The sequence below is a fragment of the Suncus etruscus genome, chromosome 15 (assembly GCF_024139225.1).
Source record: "Suncus etruscus isolate mSunEtr1 chromosome 15, mSunEtr1.pri.cur, whole genome shotgun sequence".
Classification (NCBI taxonomy): Eukaryota; Metazoa; Chordata; class Mammalia; order Eulipotyphla; family Soricidae; genus Suncus; species Suncus etruscus.
The window spans coordinates 36810989-36830293 of record NC_064862.1 but is presented as its reverse complement, the minus strand read 5'-3'; the positions used below and the strand labels follow the sequence as shown (position 1 = coordinate 36830293).

Genomic DNA, 19305 nt, shown 5'->3' with positions numbered 1-19305 from the left:
CAGCAGGAAGACAAGGGAAAATGTGCATGTGGGTGTCTCCTGGACTGGATTGTGGGTCTCCCCAAAGACAGCCGGATAGTGTCCCTGCCTCCATCTCAGCACAGCAGGGTTATCCCATATTTGCTGCTCTTGCTCAGAGGTTCCCAGACTTCCTTGGCATACCACCCACTTTTCAGAAAAACAAAAATACTCAGTCGTTGCCCTCAAGACTTACTACTGTTCCCCCCCCCCCACATACCCACCCATCTTCATCCTCATCATCCCAGCAACCCAAGGGGGTCATATTTCCCATTCCACTTTGGACTCTTTTAGATTCTTTATTGTTTATTTGGGAGTCACACCTGGCACTGTGCAGGGCTTACTCTTGGTTCTGCACTCGGCTCATTCCTGCTAAGCTCAGGGGATCATACAGAGCACAAGGCAAGCATTTGCTATACTTTCCTGCCCCAGCTGAAAATGTCTAAAATCTCTAGGAACCTGTGATACCCTGTCTCAGCTGTGGTACCTCAGCTTGCATGAGGACCTGGAAGCAAGAAAGCCTAATCCACTCCATGGCTAGGAACCCCTTCCTGTGGAAAGTCAAGGGTTAACTGCCACTGTGAGCTCGAGGCTTTGATTCTGGTTGAAATTTTTATCAGCTCGAGTTTCCATTTTTCTGATCATTTTCATTTCAGGCTTTCACAAGAATTCCTCAAGATAACAAAGAATTTCCATTGTGAGATACACTGATCGTAACATTTTTGTCAAAATTGCCTTTATCTTTATCCATTTCTTTCATTGTGCATGAGACTTTGTGCATGCAGACATACAGATAAAATTGGCAGATAGCTGCCCTTTTACCTCCAAATACTTTGTTGTGTATTTTCGAATAAGGACATGTCCTTCCCAGATCTGTAGTAGTTACAGATTCAGGACACTTCACAGTGATGTGATACTATTATGTAAGGTGCAATTCACATATGAATTCCTTCTGTGTTAGTCATTGTGGTCTTTACCATCATTTTTATTGTCCAATTAGGGGACCAACCAGGGTCCATGATGCACTTGCTTTGTCATTGTCTCTCTGATCTCTACTGATTCCTTCACCTTTGCTTGTTTTGCTTGACCTTGACATTTTTAGGAAGGGTAGAAGCCATTTCAGGGTTATCAAACGTTACCTCAGAAATAGGGTTAGACTCCACACTTTAGGGAAAATAGTAGTGTGGACATGGTGGTCTCCTTGCCTCCTACTGGAGGCCAGTGATCTCCATCTCTCCTATTTTCTGTGAAGCACCAGGTTTTATTTGCTGAAAATGTGGAAATAAATTGCTTGGAATTTATCAAAAGCCAGCAGGAAGACAAGAGTTTCTTGGAGATGGAGTAGAATAGGAGATAATAAAAGGGTCTCTTCTTTTGGACCCCATTTTAGGTTGGTTACGGGTACTGCAATAGTCTGAGCACCCTAAATGACAGAACTTTAGTTTCTCACTGTTCTGGAGGCTCAAAGTCCAAATCACTAAATTGGCAGGATTGGTTCCTGCTGAGGCCTCTTTTTTGGCTTGTAGGTGATGTTGTCTTCCTAAATTCTTACCTGATTCGCCCTTTATACAAGTCTGCATCATAATCTCCACTTAAAAGAATTTCTGTATTAGATTTGGACCCACCCAGAAGTGTTCATTTAGTCTAACAACTTCTTTGAACCCTGTCTCCAAATACAGCCATATACTGAGATGATGGAAGTTAGAGCATCTGCATATGATTCATTAATAGTTACAGCCCCTCAGAACTTGGCCCAGTGATCACCTCTTCAGAGAGGTCTTCCTGGCACATGATGCAAAGGGTGTGCTTGTGCGTGCGTGCGTGTGTGTGTGTGTGTGTGTGTGTGTGTGCGTGCGCGTGTGTGTGTGTGTGTGTGTGTGTGTTCCTGGCACATAATGCTAAGGGTGTGTGTGTGTGTGTGTGTGTGTGTGTGTGTGTGTGTGTATGTTCCTGGCACATAATGCTAAGGGTGTGTGTGTGTGTGTGTGTGTGTGTGTGTGTGTGTGTGTGTGTGTTCCTGGCACATAATGCTAAGGGGGTGTGTGTGTGCGCACGCGCGCGCAGTGCCTAAAACAGGGGCCCTTATTTTTATCAGGAGGTACTCAGTGACCAGGGAGGGAGGCAGGAAGAACTTGGGGAACTTGGGTCTGATCAGGGATACACAGTGACTTAGTGGGGTGCTTTGTCAAGGAGGGGACTGGGCAGGTCCTCAGAGGCTGTTGCTGCTTCCCCAAGTATCTTCAGGCTCTTCAGGAACCTCCCACAGGGAGTGGGACCAGAGACCAGACAGGCCACGGTGCCTGGCTCACACCATTTCTGAGATTATTATCTGGAGAGACATAAAATTCAGTCTAAATGCAAATACACTTTGAGAACAAATGCCAGAAGCAATGCAAGCTGTAACCCTCTTGCTGCAGGGTTGACTTCATGGGAGGTCCAGTCACTGGGTCTCTGGACAATCCCCTGACCTTTCATGAGCCTGAGAGGAAGGCTAGTTTCTCCCTCGGTGTCTCTAACCTGGGCCTCAGAAATAGTAGATCTAGGCAGTGCCCCTGAGCCCCCATGGGCATTGTTGCTCAGCTGGGTGGGTATCCATCCAAGCAATGCGACTAAGTAAGGAGACTAATGACGCCTGACAAACCATACAAAATGCCAGCAGGCCTCCCACCACCTGATGTGTCTGCAGCGGGACACCTGGGTCCCTGCCCAGTCTGGGCCAGGCTCATTTCTGAGCAGCAGACACTCCTCTTCTCCACTAGCAGCTAGCCAGCTGTTTCTTATGTTCCTTAAGGGATGAGACATGAGTAGAATCATATCATCCACATGTGGCCTCATCTACCATTGTCCTGTAACTGGGTTGCGAAAATCCCTGCTTCCCACCCATATAGAAATGCATTTCTGCTTTTCCCAGCAGTCTTAAACTTTAGCTGCCACTGTTGGCATCCCTGAAAGGAGTGGGACGGGAGGACTAAGCAGCTGTGGAAGGGAACTCTACCTGCCTGGGGTCGTGAGTCACTTCTCACTGTTGATTCCAGAGCTTGAGACTTGCACTTTGTGTGGGGAGAAGAAGCAAGTGGGAGGTAGCTGCAAGGAGAGCTGAACTTTGTGGAGCTTTGAACTACTGGTCTCGGAACCTGAGCCCACTTCAGAAATGTGCTCAGGAGCCTGGATCTCCAAAATACTGGAAGTAGCAGCACCTGGCTAGCACCTGCCTTGCACCTGACCCATTCTCTTTTTCCCTCTTTGCAGGCCAGCCAGCTGGGTGTGTACCGGGCCTTTGTAGACAACTATGGAGTTGCCATGGAGACAGCTGAGAAGTGCTGTCAGGCCAACGCTCAGTTTGCAGAAATCTCTGAGGTATGTGTGACATCGTTCAGACATGTGCACCCCAGTACCTCCCACAAGTGGCCTGTGGGCTGGTTCTTGAAATACCATGACCTGGTAGAACATGGTGCACCAAACTGATGTCCAGGTGTAAGTCTCTACTCTGTTTTCAGATATTTACAGATTGGCTCAGTCAACTCCTAAGATAGGAACTCTGTTGTGAGGCACTGGGAGAAGCCCTGCTGCCTCCTTGGGGCCAGGACCAGTATCTGGGCCTGATGGGTTCCCCAACGTCTCTTTCACCTGTGTACAGTGAGGAATGTCCACATTTTTCCCAGTTAGCACAAGTCCTGATATTAGAGTTCTGACTTTGATACTTGTTACTGGAGAGTTGATGGGTGGGTGTGGAGGGGGGTTCATTCTACTCTGTTTCTCCTTTAGTCTGCCATCTATCTTGTGAGCTGGGCGAATTGGACATGCAGCACAGGGCATTACTCTCTTCTGTAGGTCTATGGGGGGAGATGGGGATATTAGCCTGGATTCTATCCCAATTTCCTGGGCACCTGAAATCTCAAGCCTTGGGTAGCCTGAGAGGCCTCAGAAGAGACCCAGGTATAGAGATAAATGGGTCTTCACGGGAACATTGACAATAGCTGGGTGACATTTTCTTCTTTCTGGGCCTAGCCGTTCATGTGCCTTGATGTGTCTTGACTCCTTATTTCCGTGAAGTACCTTCCTCATTAGATAAGGCTTCTGGGTGCAAAGACCCATGTGCATGCAGCAAAAACCCAGGTAGCACTGGAAAGAGACACATGATCTAGAAATAGGGAGACATTCACACCAACAAAACCAACACCATAGAACCATGTAACTATGTGACTATGTGCCCAGGTCATGAGTCCTGTTGCCTCCTGACCCTCAAGTGATGAGCATGTGCCATGCCTATGGGGTACCCCACTCCCTGCCTAGCGGTGATGAGCTTCACACACCTCACATTTCCTGCTCTACTTCTCCTGCAGTTTTCAATCTGTTCCTTGCCTGTTTCAGTCTGTTCAAACCTCCCCACCAAAACACACACCTCAAGAATTGGATTGCTGACACAAAATCTTCAGTGACCTGCACAAATTAGAGACACAGTCCTTTGAGAGCCAAAGCTCTCAAAATCAGGTTAAATCAGGCCAAGTTGAAGTTCCCCTCACCAGGTTTTCCCAGCTCTGAGGAGCTGTGGTGAGGTTCTCCTAGGAATCTCATAACCCAACATCTCTGCCCAAGTGGGAATGTGCCCTGAAGGCAGGATGTGGAAGTGGGATAGCGACTTGGGACCAGCCACAGTCCAGCCCTCTGTAAAGCCTGGACTGCTGGGGACATCTTCTTGGACTGTTCACTTGTATCTGCAGAAAGACCTGAGCTGCTCAGGGAAAATGAATTTGAAAGAAACAGGTCTTGGGGGTTGGACTGGGGTGGGGATGGAATCAGAGCTCCAGTGTGAGCACTGGGTAACCTAGGACAGGGACAGGGATAGGGAAACAGTTGGTCTCTGATCTCTGATCTCCAGGATCAGTCCTAAGAAATGTACAAGTGACATGTCTTAGTGAGATTAGTTTATGGGAAAAATAGCTTCCTAGACAGAGAAAACCAGAGTTTCTTAGGAAGGGCTCGTGAAGTCAAGGGAATTTGGGGGAAAATGGGATCAACCAAATTTGTAAGTTTCTTTGAGACAAATAGTAAGATGTTCAAGTTCATGGCTGTGTGCAGGGTCATGTGACCTGTGGGCTGCTTTCCAGCAGAACACCTGACTTCTGGAGAGCTTCATGTTTAACTCTAACACAATCTCACATTTTGGTAGATATTTGGAGAAGATTATCACTGTGAGGGGCTTTCATGTCAGAAAAGGCCACAAAGTGTACCATGAACGTAAAATACCATATTTTCTTTCTTTTAATTTATTTACACGAGAGTTTATTAAAACAAAATTTACTTAGACGTGGAGGGTAGGGTGATGGAGCGATAGTACAGCTTAGGGTACTTGCCTTGAAAGTAGCCCTCCCAGGTTTGATCCTCTGCATCCCATATGGCCTCCCAAGCATTACCAGGTATAGCCTCAAACCAAATAAAACATAAGGGGAGGGAAAGAGGAAAAGGAAATACATGTTCAAGAAAGAACACAGGTATCTTCAGAGTAGGAAAAGAATGAGATAGGTGCCCAAAAGAGAACATGAGCCTGACAGAGCAAACCAAACCCCATCGTTTTTAATTATAAGTTTTCTGCAGCATGAAAGCATGGGGAAGTTAGCTAGAGCCCTTTGCTGTCTCTGTGTTTATTTTCTTCAGAAGCCTAGTACTGGGATCTATTTTATAATCTCAGCCTCACCTAGATCTTTCATTCTTGGTTCCCTTTGTATTTGTAACTCAGTGTCATCTGACATAGTTTGTGTTGATCTGTGACTTTACCCATTCAGAAATTAGTCTCGACCTGAAAAGCTAAATGCCTAGTTTTCAGCAATTGCATTTGCAAAGTGGGAGAGCATGGGAAGGAGGTAGAACTTAAGGGGTCTCAGGCATGGTGGGCCAGCCCAGGCCATCTCCAAAGATCTGTGTTCTCCTATTGCATGCTGTCTGGTTGCTTCAAGGAAGCAGTTTCTTTCTATGGGAAAGGCTGTATGGTTTGTTGGAGTCTCCATATCAAAAGTTATCAGGCAAGGGATAATTATGCTGCCAAGTAAAAGTATATTGGGAAATTTTTGATTGTCAGAGTAGGCGGGAGGGGGAAGGGTTGCTACTGAATATATGAGCAGAGGACAGGGATGCTGCTCAAAACCCCAGGGGTACACAGGGTACACTAACATGAAACAGTAATTTTTTTGTCGTTTTTTGGGGGGGGCCACATCCAGTGACACTCAGGGGTTACTCCTGGCTATGTGTTCAAAAATTGCTCCTGGCTCAGTGGACCATATGGGACTTCGGAGATCAAACTGAGTTCTGTCCTGGATCAACTGTATGCAAGGCAAACACTCTACTGCTATGCTATCGCTCCGGCCCCTAAAACAAGAATTTTTAACCCCAGATGTTAGTGGTGCCGAGGCTGAGAAATTATACCAGGTGAACCTGGGCATATAGGTCAAGCCATGGGCTCAAATTGGTTTAGTTTTCATCCTATGGCCCAGATGGATCCCTGAGATTTTTTCCATCACAGGTTCTTAGTAGTGAAAGATGGACAAGTTTTCTGCTGGTAGTATTTGTCTGAAACTTTTCTGCCACATCAAAACTGGTTCAATTGTCCTTGTAAAAACCTACTTCTTTTTTGCAGAACCTGAGAGCAAGAAGCAACAAAGATGCCAAGGACCAAACAACCAAGAACTCTTTGGAAGGTGATTTCTCCATGCTGGCACTTCTTTATGCTTTTTACCTGGGTGGCCATTGCCAGGTTTTTGTGGAAAAGCAAACTTACTACCCAGTTAGGTCACTTTCTGATACCATTGCTATTCCAGAACTTCTAGTAAAGAGAGTAGGTGCTTGGCAGGACTGGAAGGACATAACTAAAACCTGCTTTCCACCATTAGGAGCAACCTCGGTAGGTAGTAGCAAATGGCCACTAATGCCCATTGTCAGGCACTTCAGATTACTATGATGTTTTTGTCAAGGTTCCTATAAGAAAGATTCATTTTTCTTTATTTCAGATGAAAGAACGGATCTAGAATAAAACTAAACCTGGAAACAGGTATTACGTGAGGGTCAGGAGATGGAAGCCAGAATTGTCTGGCTCCTAGGCCTATTGGTTCAACCCACTCATTCTGAACAGAACATAAAATGAGATGAGATGAAAGACTATTTCCCTCTTCCAGGTGTCAGCATGGGTAGATACATGAAGATTCGGTTTCTCTATGCTCCAACCCTCACTTTCCTTGAAAGGAAGATGGGGATTACAGTGCACATGGGAAAACTCCTGATCTGTCAGAACATGTATTTAAGCAAACTCACTTCTGATGGGTCTGTGCTCACCAGCCGAGCTCTTTGCTGCCAGATGCCTATAAGTCTGGGGCTGTGCAGCTTCTGCCATCACTGTCCAGGGATGGGTGTTGTCCTGCTCCAAGGCTTTCTCTGGGCTGGAGAGAAGGTCCCTTACCAGTGTTAAACTCCAACATGTTCTCAACAGGACTGAAGGTAACTCTCCACCCCAGATAGGATAAGACCATTGAGTGTAGGTTTACAGTCCTGTAGGCTCCGATTCCCACCAGATGTTCTGGACCAAGCATTTATTTGCTGTTATAAGCTAAAATCTTTCAGGTCCAGCCTTTTCCTGTGCTCTTGAGTTTTAGTTCTAGTGCTGAGTCTGCCCTTGTGACCAAGGGCACAGCCTTGTGGGACTTGTGGGGGGGGGGTGGTACGTCAGGGGGCAGGCAGATGGCTGTTTTGTTGACCTGTGGCACGGCTCACCCAGCCTCTCTCTCCCCACAGCCCTGCTCTACAAGCCCGTGGACCGGGTGACTCGCAGTACACTGGTTCTACACGTGAGTCACTTTGTCCTCGGTGGCCCCGGGGCTTTGTACTGCCTCCCATGATGGTCAAAACATTCAACCCAGCCCTAACATCACCCTTTATCTCCTCGGGTTCTTGGCTTCTCTCTTGGGTCTGGCATGATGCCTTTAAACTCGGTCCTTTCTTGATGCAGAAATGAGGTCTTAGTGCAAGGGAACATAGTGGGCTCTGCAGGTATCTCCCTTCAGTGTACTTGCAGGACACATGTGCTGGGGTGAGGGGCCAGCTTGCAGACTTGCCTCACTGCAAAAGGTTTCATGAGGTATGTAAGCTCAGCTTCCAAGGTAGAAGTGTAGGAACACAGACACTGAGTCTCGGGACTATTTCTAACCCCTGCTTCCCAGCCTGGGTGTGGGGATGCAGTGGGGAGTCTTTATGCTGAGAAGCCCAAGAAGAAAACAAAAATAGTGCCCAGTCTTCCTGCTCAGCAGCCCTATCCGTTTATATTTAGAGCAGGTTGCACATGTCTATTTTTTTTTTTAATCGTCACTAAGTTTAAAGGCTTGATTTTCTTTTCCGCTTCCTCCCCACAAAGAAACCCACCACCACAAGATTCTTTATGCAGGCGCCAATATAGATCTAGAACTTCTTTTGAAAACACACAGGATTTGTTAAGCGGTGCATGTACCCATTTCTTTTTTTTACCCTTTATATCAGGGGTCTCAAACTCAATTTACCTGGGGCCGCAGGAGGCAAAGTTGGGGTGATCCTTGAGTGCAAAGTCAGTAGTAAGCCTTGAACATTGGGGGGTGTGACCCAAACAACTAAAACAGAACAAGACATAAAAAGATTCCTCTAGGGCAGGGCCACAAAATGTTGTACAGAGGGCCGCGAGTTTGAGACCCCTGCTTTGTATCAAGGTTTTTGTACTTGGATCCAAACAGCTCTGCCTCAGTCTTTCTTGAGCGGTGTACCCTCAGATAGAGAGCTCATATCTGTCATCCTCTGTTAAACTGTCACTGGGCAAAAGGGAGTGTGACACAGCTGGTGGTCTATTAGAGCTACTACTGTAGACTTTTCTGTGCACTTGTGTTTAGCCCAGGCCTGTAGAACTGCCCCAGGAGCTGTGTGACCACTGACCCCAGAGGCTTTCTCTAGGCATGTTTATCCTGCCCAGGTTCTCTTTGCAGATAGGATTTGAGAGCTAAGAGGGTTTTGTTTCTGGTTACCAGGGCACTGTTGCCCTTGTGTATAAATCGTGCATTTCTCTTGGAGCAGGATTCCTAAATGGCTTTCTTACTCCAAGGAAGGAAAAGCTGGGAAGGTCAAACTTCCCCTGATCTTGCACAGATCAATGCTTCTAGACCTGAACCAAGTCTGCCCCCTGGAGGAGAGTTTGAGTTGTTGCAGGAGAGGGTGTGCAGCAGATGGCAAGACACTCCTTGTGCTCCAGTTCACAGGACAGACCCCCTCTAATCAGAATGTAACCAGTACCAAGGTGGAGAATCCTTGCATTAGAATGGGAGCCCCTCACCCCTTGGCAGCATGCACACAGCAAGGGCTCATGAGTGTGTGGGACCAGCTGGACCCATGGAAGGCCCACGCAAGGCCATCTGAGTACTCATTCAAGTCTCCCATCCCGATGCAGGACTTGCTGAAGCACACTCCCTCCAGCCACCCCGACCACCCTCTGCTGCAGGATGCCCTCCGGATCTCACAGAACTTCCTATCCAGCATCAATGAGGAGATCACCCCCCGTCGGCAGTCCATGACAGTGAAGAAGGGAGAGGTGAGCATGGCCCAGGTGGTCTGGGCTTGCCCAGCCCCCATTTGAGCAAGAAGGTGGGGCTTCCTTTCTGCTCCTCATTGGTGCAGCCTGACTTAGGAAAGAGCTTGTTTTGGGGTTCCCCAACACTAATCAGATAAACCTTATTCTGTGTGTGCAGGGATGGGTCTCTCTCTCTCTCTCTCTCTCTCTCTCTCTCTCTCTCTCTCTCTCTCTCTCTCTCTCTCCTCTCCTCTCCTCTCCTCTCCTCTCCTCTCTCTCCCTTCTCTCCCCTCTTTCTATCTCCTCCTCTCTTCTCTCTCTCTCTCTCTCTCTCTCTCTCTCTCTCTCTCTCTCACCCCCTTTTTGGTGAGGTTTTTGGGCCACACTTCCCTGTACTCAAGCTTATTCATGGCACTGCCCTCAAGGATCATTCCTGATGGGTTTGGGGAACAATAAGGGATGCTGGGAATCAAATCTGGGTCAGCCACATATAAGGCAAATACCTTACTGACTGTACTATCTTTCTATCCCCTGTGTGGGTCTCTTGACCACCTATCTTGTTCCATTACAGGGGGTGGAGATATGGTCCCTCTTTCCCCTCCTTTTAATCCCCTGACCCTTTCCTTGCCATCTCTGAGTCTTACTACAGAGTCTGGTAAGGAGGAGAACAGCTTTACCTAGACCCACTTGCTTGTTCTTTCGTGGAACAGTCAAGGCAGGAGTTAAGGAATTAAGGGAAGTGCAGGGAAGAAAGGGAAGGAGAAGATGCTGTGCACATTTGAGAAGTGAGAATGGCCAAGATCCCACCAGACAGGCCTTCCCCCCTGCCCCCACATTTCTCCGTACACAAAGCACGGGTTCCAGCTCTTGCTCTGTTTTGCCAGCCTAACTGGCCCTTGTGGTAGCCTCATGGTCATGTGCCACCTTCCCTGCTGACCTGCCCCGGAGGCCTCAGGGTGTCTGAGAAGGAAGTGGGTTATCGCCAAGCGGCCACAGGGCAAGAATTTGCATCTGCTTCCCCTCTCATGTCTAGCTCTGTTGACCTCATTGTGCTCCAGGAGAGGTGATTGCTTGTGTATCTAGACTGTGAGGAGCCAGGATAAGGCCTGATGACCTCTGGAAGGTCATGGGTCTGGCTCACACATACCTTCATTGTACACAGTAACAGGCAGCTTGATGGCAGCTAGATCAGGATGACAGGCAGATGCCCAACTTATGCCTCCATGCCCAGCTATTTCTGTGGCAGACATTGATCCTGAGTTGGTCCATGAACTCTGGTATAGTGAAAGGGGCTGTTGCACCCCTGCCCATTCGCATGCCTTCTTTTCCAAATGATCAAGTTTCCAAAGGGAGAAAGGAATGACTACTGAGCTTTCATGACCCTACAAAGTCAGAGATAATCTTTTTCTTATGGTTTTAATTATTTAGAATATCTTTATTTAAGCAACATGATTACAAACATGTTTGTAGTTGGGTTTCAGTTATAAAAAAGAACACCCTCCTTCACCAGTACAACCTTACAGTCACCAGTGCCCCATCATCTTCATCCTCCCCTGCCCCGCCTTTATTCGAGACGGGCCTTCTATTTCTCTCACTTACTACCATTGTCATGATGTTTGTCAGTGTAGTTATTTCTCTTGGTGGTAAGCTTCATGTCATAGGCCAGTACTTCCAACCCTCATCTCTGTTGTCTCTGGATGATGTCTTTTATTTTTCTTAAATCCTACAGATGAGTGAGACTATTCTGTGTCTAGTTCTCTTCTTCTGGCTTATTTCACTCAGCCTAATAGTTTCCATGTCCATCCATGTATAGGAGAATTTCATGACTTCATTTTTCCTGACGGCTGCATAGTATTCCATTGTGTATATGTACCACAGTTTCTTTAGTCACTCATCCATTGTTGGGCATCTGCATTGTTTCCAGATTATGGCTATTGTAAATAGTACTGCGGTGAATATTGGTGTGCAGAAGGCATTTTTGTATTGTGTTTTAGTGCTCCTAGGGTATATCCCTGTTGCAAAACAGCCCTTGATGGGGCTGGCTGATGGAGGGATGGAGAATGAGGTCTTTCTCCTCCAGCTCGGACCACACGTCTGCCATCCTATTCAGCCAGCGGTTCTGAGTTGAATGCGGCAGTTGAAAGCTAACAGGCAGTCAGACTTCGGAAGATATCAGCTTTATTCAGTGGATATGGCTGAAGTAAAAAGCCCCAGAATCAGCCCCAGAAAAAAGCCCTAGCCTTCCATAGACCCTTGCTTTAATACACCAGAATCAGGTACCACCCTAGGCTAGGAGCAGAATCAGGTACCACCCTAGGGTGGGAGCAGAATGCTGGGTCACACCCTAGGGTAGGGCACAATTATTGATTAGGGGTAGGATCAGTAACATAATAATCTTATGGAAATGTTTACATACATAACATATCCCTAGGAGTGGTATAGCTGGATCATATAAGAGCTCAATTTCCAGGGTTCTTTTTTGTTTGTTTGTTTGTTTTTGGGCCACACCCAGTGGTGCTCAGGGGTTACTCCTGGCTGTCTGCTCAGAAATAGCTTCTGGCAGGCACGGGGGACCATATGGGACACCGGGATTCGAACCAACCACCTTTGGTCCTGGATAGGCTGCTTGCAAGGCAAATGCCGCTGTGCTATCTCTCCAGGCCCCAATTTCCAGTTTTTTGAGGAATCTCCATAATGTTTTCCTTAAAGGCTGGACTAGACAGCATTCCCACCAGCAGTGAAGGAGAGTTCCTTTCTCCCCACATCTCTGCCAGCACTGAAACTGGGAGAACTTGAGTGACAGCTACTGAATAGATAGGCCAAGAGGAGGTGAGGGCAAATGAGGACCTGGTCCTCTTCCTTTGCAAGCAGTGTTCCCCGGTGACAGGTGGCTCCTGATGTCTTCAGCTTTGGGAAGGTCCCCTGATTCTCCAGCTGGAAACAGGTGCACCTCTTCAGGCAAGGAAAAGGAAGGCAATATTAATGGCCAGGATGTTGGGGGTATTGTAACACTCACCCCTTTTCCCTCCTGCTCAGCTGGGCTGGGCCCTGCTATGAGCCTTAAGTCGCACCAGTAGTCCCAGCCTCCCCAACCTTCTCATTATTTCCAGCACTATTCAAGGCCTGTGTACCCTAAGAATGGCAGAGGGTAGAAGGAAGCTCTAGGTGGCTTTGTTCTGACACTGGGTTGTGGCCAGAAAGTGCTGCCCAGAGATGCCCTTTTATTAACTTCCCAAGGAAGTGTCAGGACCATGGGGTCCTGCTGGCATGTTCTGCTGGCAGGCACATTTCCTGGAGTGATAAGCAAGTATTCCCACCTGTCTACTTCACAGTTTGCTGCAGGGAAGAGACGGGAGCTGGAGATTTCCATGTGCCTGGAGTCTGTTTGCTTCAACTCTATATCTCTGCTACCTGCTCTCCTCACTTCAGAACTGAGGCAAATGGTCTCATCCATTGGGAAATTTTGTATTTTAAGGGCCAGTCTCTTCATGGAGCCATTCTCTGTTTTGTTTTTGTTTGGGGGTCGTACTGATCACTGTGCTCAGGGACCACTCCTGGTGATGTTTGGGGGAACATAGTAGATACTGTGGATTGAAGCCACTTGTGTACAAAACAAGTGCCCTGCTTCTGTACAGTCTCTCTGGCTCCTAGAGTTGTTCTCTGTTTGGGATCCACAAGACCCTGGTGGAACACAGGCAGATGGACTGACTGGGGTTGAGGACAGTCACGGGTAAGACTACCAAGGTTAGTGAGATCAGGCAGAGGAGGAGGTGGTGACTTTTTTGTGCTGAAGTTTAAAGAAATAAAGAAGCCAACCATATTGGCAAAATGTTTCAGGGACACTAAGAGTAGGAAGTGCCCAGTACTGGGATGAAATCCTGTCAGGGGATATCCCCAGCACTAACAAATGAAGGTTTGCACTGTTAAAACTTCCATTTTTACAGTGTTACTCAGATCTAAGTCCCAGTTGGCTCAGCTGCGGAATAGACGTGTGCCTGGCCTGTGTGCTAGACACGGTCTCAAAGACTGTCCACTTCCTGGTTTGCTAGCTCTGCTTCCAAGTCCCTACTAAGAGATTGAAGGAACACATGGCAGGACAAAGGTGGAAGACGAGGCCAGATCACAGCTGCTTCTTTGAGCCTTCCTTTCCTTGACCCTTCATAAAAATATATCAGTGGAGCGTGGCTTTGCCTCCTCCTGTCCAGATGCTTTTTTTTTCCTCTCCTCTCTGTCTTTCCTTTTCCAAGAAGTGGCAGAACTGCAACCTGCTGCTTGGGGCACTTCTGCCTAGTGATAGGAGCTGTTTTGTGTCATTCTCTATCCTGATGCTCCTTGCTGTGTGACTCAGTGAGCTGCCTATTAGGTCTCTGTTCTTCATGGCCTCGTCTGTGCTTTGTTCCTGGCATGAGTGAGCAAGCATCTGGCATTTACCTTGGCTTCTTGCTGACTGCACTCCTGTACCCTTCTTGGGACTCTTGTTTCCAGCCACCTACTGAATAGAGGAGCCATTGACAACGCCATGGCCAGGATCTCTCTGAGCCATGGAGTCAGCCAGGTCAACCAACCTGGGGTCCCAGGAGTAGAGATTGGGGTTGCAGCTTCCTTCTCCTGAGACTAGAACCTACACTTGGAGGAAAGCCAGGGCCAGAAGTTGTACCTTAGCTCTAAGGGCATGACCTTTAGCTCTCTGTCATCCCTCCTCACCTGACTCTGAGGTTCAGAGAAATCATGGAAATGGGAAACAAGAGTCCCACTAAGGGTGCAAGAGTACAGTTAGCAAGAAGTCATCGTTGGAGCCATCTTTGGAGATGCTGGTAGGGCCTTGCTGATTTATTTATTCAAACATCTCAGCTCTCAGCCCCTGCTCCCAGAGCCTGTGATTTTTATTTGTTTTTTTTTTGTTTGTTTGTTTGTTTGTTGCAGTTTTCAGGGGTTACTCCTGGCTATCTGCTCAGAAATAACTCCTGGCAGTCACAGGAGACCATATGGGACACCAGGATTCGAACCAACCACCTTAGATCCTGGGTCGGCTGCTTGCAAGGCAAACACCACTGTGCTACATCTCCGGCCCCAGAATTTTTGTTGTTTTTACCAGAATTTGGGGGTATTTGGGCCAAAGTGTAGAAATGTAGCAGCTCTCACCGCCTTCTCTGATTTTAAAAATTATAGCAGGTCCCACCGAGATTTGAACTCGGATCGCTGGATTCAAAGTCCAGAGTGCTAACCATTACACCATGGGGCCGAACCGGTAGAGTGTGTGATTTTTGTATGTGTCACAGTCAGCTCTGCTGATTTATGAAAACTCGCTCAGCAGGCCCGGCGCCTGTACTGCAGGCGCTCATTCTTCTCAGTTCCACAGGGTGCTGGCACACTCAGGCCCTGCACCTTCTGGCCGTGTGCCTGTGGCCCTTCCTCATAGTGTGGTGGTGATAAAGAGAAGGGGGTTTCTTCCCTTCAGTTCCATCATGGGGCCTTGTCTCCTGATTGTCTCCTAACCAAGCCTCCCTCAGTGGCTTTTCCAGATACCCACTGCAGGGGCTTAGGGACTTCATCTGGGTTCCTCTTTCAAACTGCATGTGCTTGAGGGCAGAGTTGTGCTGCCTGGGGGCAGTTAGAGATGGCAGAAGGTCCTTTGGGAAGGCGAGACTCCAGCTCAGTAGAAAGGACCCAAAGTGTAACCATGCTGGGCCAAGTAATGCCTGACACTGCTTCCTACAAAGTCATTATGAGGGCTGTGGCACCTGAGGACAGGAATATGACTGTGTTTGTGTGGCCTTCAGGCCCAGAGGACCTGAAAGTGGAACCCATAGCTCTGAACCAGGGTCATTTAATGCTCTAGAAATCTTCCACCAGGCAGATCTTCATCCCTGTCATAATTAAACTAAGACTCTGAGAAATGAAGTGGGGAGAAGGGTAGGCCACAGGCAGTGAAGGTGCCTAATGGCTCTGGTCATCTCACTCCTAAAAGATTGGGGTGTGGGGGTGAGGCTCCCACTTATTGGAGGACGATGCACTTACTGCCCTCTCTAGTCAGCTCCACCCAGTCATGTTGGCATGATAAGTCAGAGGGACATGGCTGACCCTATCACCTCCTGCCATCTTTATGCCTAAGGACAGGGTGCAGTGGGCCTGTGACTCAGGTGCCATTACAGCCTTGCCCTGCCTGTGTGCCCTGTAGGAAGGACCTGATGAGCAGATGGCTGGCTGGGCTGCAGTAGGGCTAAATGTGAAGGCCTGAGGTCAGGGCTGGTGTGCATTCCTGAGAGAGACATCTACTGGGCAGGCGGGGCCTCCTGGCTCTGTGCTGCTTCCTATGGGAAGGCCTAAGTGACAGAAATCCCCTAAGTGACAGTTTCCAGCCAGGGCTCCCAAGTTTAGACACATGTATAATGGTGTAGCAGCCGGTCCCTTTGACATAGGGTTCTGAGGATGGAAGGGAGCTTCTGCTGAGGGTGGAGAAACTACACAGTTGTTCATCTACAATACCCTCAGCCCACAGGATTGATGAAGGACCAAAGTGTGTATGGATCAAGGCAGGTTTTGTGTCATAGTTGAGGACCAATGACTGGGAGGACCCTCCTGCCCTTTTCGTTGTTGTTGTTTTGGGGCCACACCCAGCGGCATCAGTGGTTACTTCTGGCAGGCTTGGGAACCATATGGGATACCGGAAATCAAACCCAAGTTGGTCCTGGGTTGGCGCGTGCAAGGCAAATGTCCTACAACTATGCTCCCCATGTGCCCTTTTTTTTGGGGGGGGGGAGTGGGGGTTGTTGAGCCACACTTAGCAGTGCTCATAGGTTAGTCCTAGCTCTGTACTCGGGAATCACTCCTGGCAGGCTGTGGGCCTGTATAGGTTGCTGGGGATCAACCAAAATAGGCTTGCAAAGCGAGTACCCTTCCTGCTGTGCTATCTCTCACGCCTCTGAACTCTCCTGCCTATTTGCCATGTATTTAATAATAGGGTGAATTTCAAGCAGCCAAGTGGGGCTGGACCTCAGCAATGAGACCTGTTTGTAGACAGGGAGAACAGCTATGACATGGGGGGTGGTCAGATAACTCTCTCCAGCCCTGCATTATGGTGACTCACTAGCTCTCATGGCTCAGTTGGGATGTCACAGGGCAGTGAGGCTGGTTGGGAAGTGTTGGGAGGCTGAGGGAAGTGAGTGGCTTATGTCTTTCTCACAGTTCCTGGCTGCCCACACCAGTCTCAGCCTATGTAACAGCAAGTGAGCAGTGCTGGGACTCTAGCTGACTGGTCTGAAGGCTCTGAATACTGGGAGTTGCTCTATGTATGCTGAACATGGAGCGCCCTCTGCTGGTCATCACCAGAAGCCCAGCCCTTTGTATGGAGAAGCACTGCTGACACCACTCCTCACTTCATTTTTGCCTCCTTGGCTGGGACACCTTTGCCAGGTCCCTGATAAGAAGGTGTTCCTTGACCCCATCCCATGACCCTTCCCAGATCTCTTCGAAGCCAGCCCAGTGGTCAGCTTTGCTGGTTTCTAGTGGTCTGAACTGTCATGTTTTGGCTTCCTGTGGGTACCAGCACCCATGTGTTGTTTGCTTGGGGCAGGTGGGATGAGGGAGGGTGACCATGAGTCACAGACCCCACACTACTCCCCAGCAACTCGACTTAGGTAGTGGCTCTTTAAAATTTCCGGCCATGAGTCAAGCTGCTTGTGACCATGACTTCAGGTCATCCTGGGCCAGGCCATACTTTCTTCTGGGGAGGGGCTTCTGCCAGGGGGTGTTTGAGTGTGTGGGTTGAGGCGCATCTTCCTGAGAAGCATCAGCTACAGAGAACATCACAGCCAGATACAAACCTTCTGGGGTACAGGGTGAGGCAAGGGAGCCTCTTGCTGGGAAATGTGGGCCTTTGCCCACAGTGGTGGCAGACACCCACATGGTCTTGCCATCACAGCAAGGACTGGGGGGTTGCTGAGCCACTCTGAGTGGTCTTCACTGAAATCACATGACCAGAAATCTACTGAGCAGTTGACTTTCCTCTCTAGGGAGCTACCCTGAGTATGAATGTTTGCCCTGCTTTCTGGGAAAATGCTGGAACCCTCAGGATTCTTATCTTTGAAGTAGGGTTAAGGGCCTTTTCCCCTATACACACACACTTATGCAGGTAACATCACATGGGCTGTGTTGTCACATAGCATATGTGGATTGTGCCTGGGGAAGGTTTGCCACATCTTCTGTCACTATGTTTGTGTCCTTAGCATATGCCAGGCACTGTTGAATGAATTGCCAGCTTTTCCTGAGTGTCCATCTAAATCTTGTTTATTTTTTTCATTTTTTATTATACTTCCATGATTTACTAAGTTATTGATGATAATCATTTCAGGTATAAATGTTCAAATATCAGTCTCACCAATCCCACCAATGTGACTTTCCCTCCACCAGTGTCCCCAGTTTCCCACCCACCACCTTCACTTGCCCCCCTCCAAGACATAGAAGCCATAAACAAATTTACTTCATATTGATTATTACAACACAAAGTTAGTGGAATTAGCAAAACTTTGATCAACAAGGGTCAGTTTGAAACCACTGTTAAAGCTTTCCATGATGTTACTGAAGTCAGTCTTTTGGGGTTTACCGGGCTGTAGTTGGTGCAAATTAATCCCTCCTTGTTAATGTTAGGCTCACTGAGCTTGGTAAATTACTATGGAACTTTCCCATCAGATTTCTTGTGATACTACTGGACTGTCACTAATAACATTTTGAGGGGATGCATGGAACCTTCTAGGCGTAGCACCAAGGGCAGAGATGCCTGGGGCTTTCTTGTTCATGATGCTCCTCCCCCTGTTTATTCTGGGTCTGGTCAGCTTTGGCAAGGACACCAGAAGCTAAGCAGGGTGATCTGAGCTGCCTGCTAGGCTACAGATATTCAGGTAGGCATTGCAGTTATAGCCCCTATGAGGCATCCATGGGGGACTGGGATGTGAGATTCAAACTGTCTCCCCACTACCCCATCACCCTCAGAATGAGCTCGGGTCCTTGTGGTCACCAGAGCCGCATCCTAGCTATATCCCCAGTGAACCCTCTCCTTAGCCATCAGGCTACCCAGTCTGTACTCGAAGTACCAACCTCCTATTATGAGCCTGCTCTCACCTGTCCTTCTGTGGGAACGTTCCTGCATCACAGGACATGGGTGCTGCCCCATTTAGATGGGGGACAGTTGATTCAGCTGTAGCAGGTGGCCATGTACCTGTCTGTAGGCCAGACCAAAGGAGGTGTATGGTAGCATACATGTTCCAATAGAGAGGGCTCTTTGAAGCATGCCTCAGGGTTGGATATGGGGGATGTGAGGCCTACAGGATGGCCCTCATCCTCATGCCTCTCTCCTTCATCCCCACAGCACCGGCAGCTGCTCAAGGACAGCTTCATGGTGGAGCTGGTGGAAGGGGCCCGCAAGCTGCGCCATGTCTTCCTGTTCACGGACCTGCTGTTGTGCACCAAACTCAAGAAGCAGAGTGGAGGGTAAGTGGCTGCAGGCTGGCCCTGGGGAGGACAACACAGGGTCATTTGGTTTATGGGAAACACCGGGAGTTTTCTCCTTTGACATTCAGTCTTCGAATATATTAGGAACTATATGGCCAGGCACACTCTTTAAGGGGCATTTGGATGCTAGGTCAAGGTCAGAGTCATCATGAACAATCTGGAGGCTTCTGGGTTGGATTCAGAAACTAAATGGTTGGCTCTAGCAGTGTGGG

At 48.3% G+C, this 19305-nt stretch overlaps 1 protein-coding gene and 1 non-coding gene across 2 annotated transcripts in view; one reads left to right on the top strand and one right to left on the bottom strand.

Moving 5' to 3' along the window:
- BCR (BCR activator of RhoGEF and GTPase) overlaps nt 1–19305 on the top strand; it is a 129804-nt gene that overhangs the window by 86969 nt on the left and 23530 nt on the right. Inside the window, exons 5-9 of the mRNA XM_049788919.1 lie at nt 3268–3375; nt 6650–6710; nt 7798–7850; nt 9467–9607; nt 18951–19072. Coding sequence (XP_049644876.1) covers nt 3268–3375; nt 6650–6710; nt 7798–7850; nt 9467–9607; nt 18951–19072 — 485 coding nt within the window. The remainder of the gene's footprint in view (nt 1–3267; nt 3376–6649; nt 6711–7797; nt 7851–9466; nt 9608–18950; nt 19073–19305) is intronic.
- TRNAQ-UUG (transfer RNA glutamine (anticodon UUG)) lies at nt 14757–14828 on the bottom strand. Its single transcript has one exon. It is a non-coding gene; the product is annotated as a tRNA-Gln (tRNA).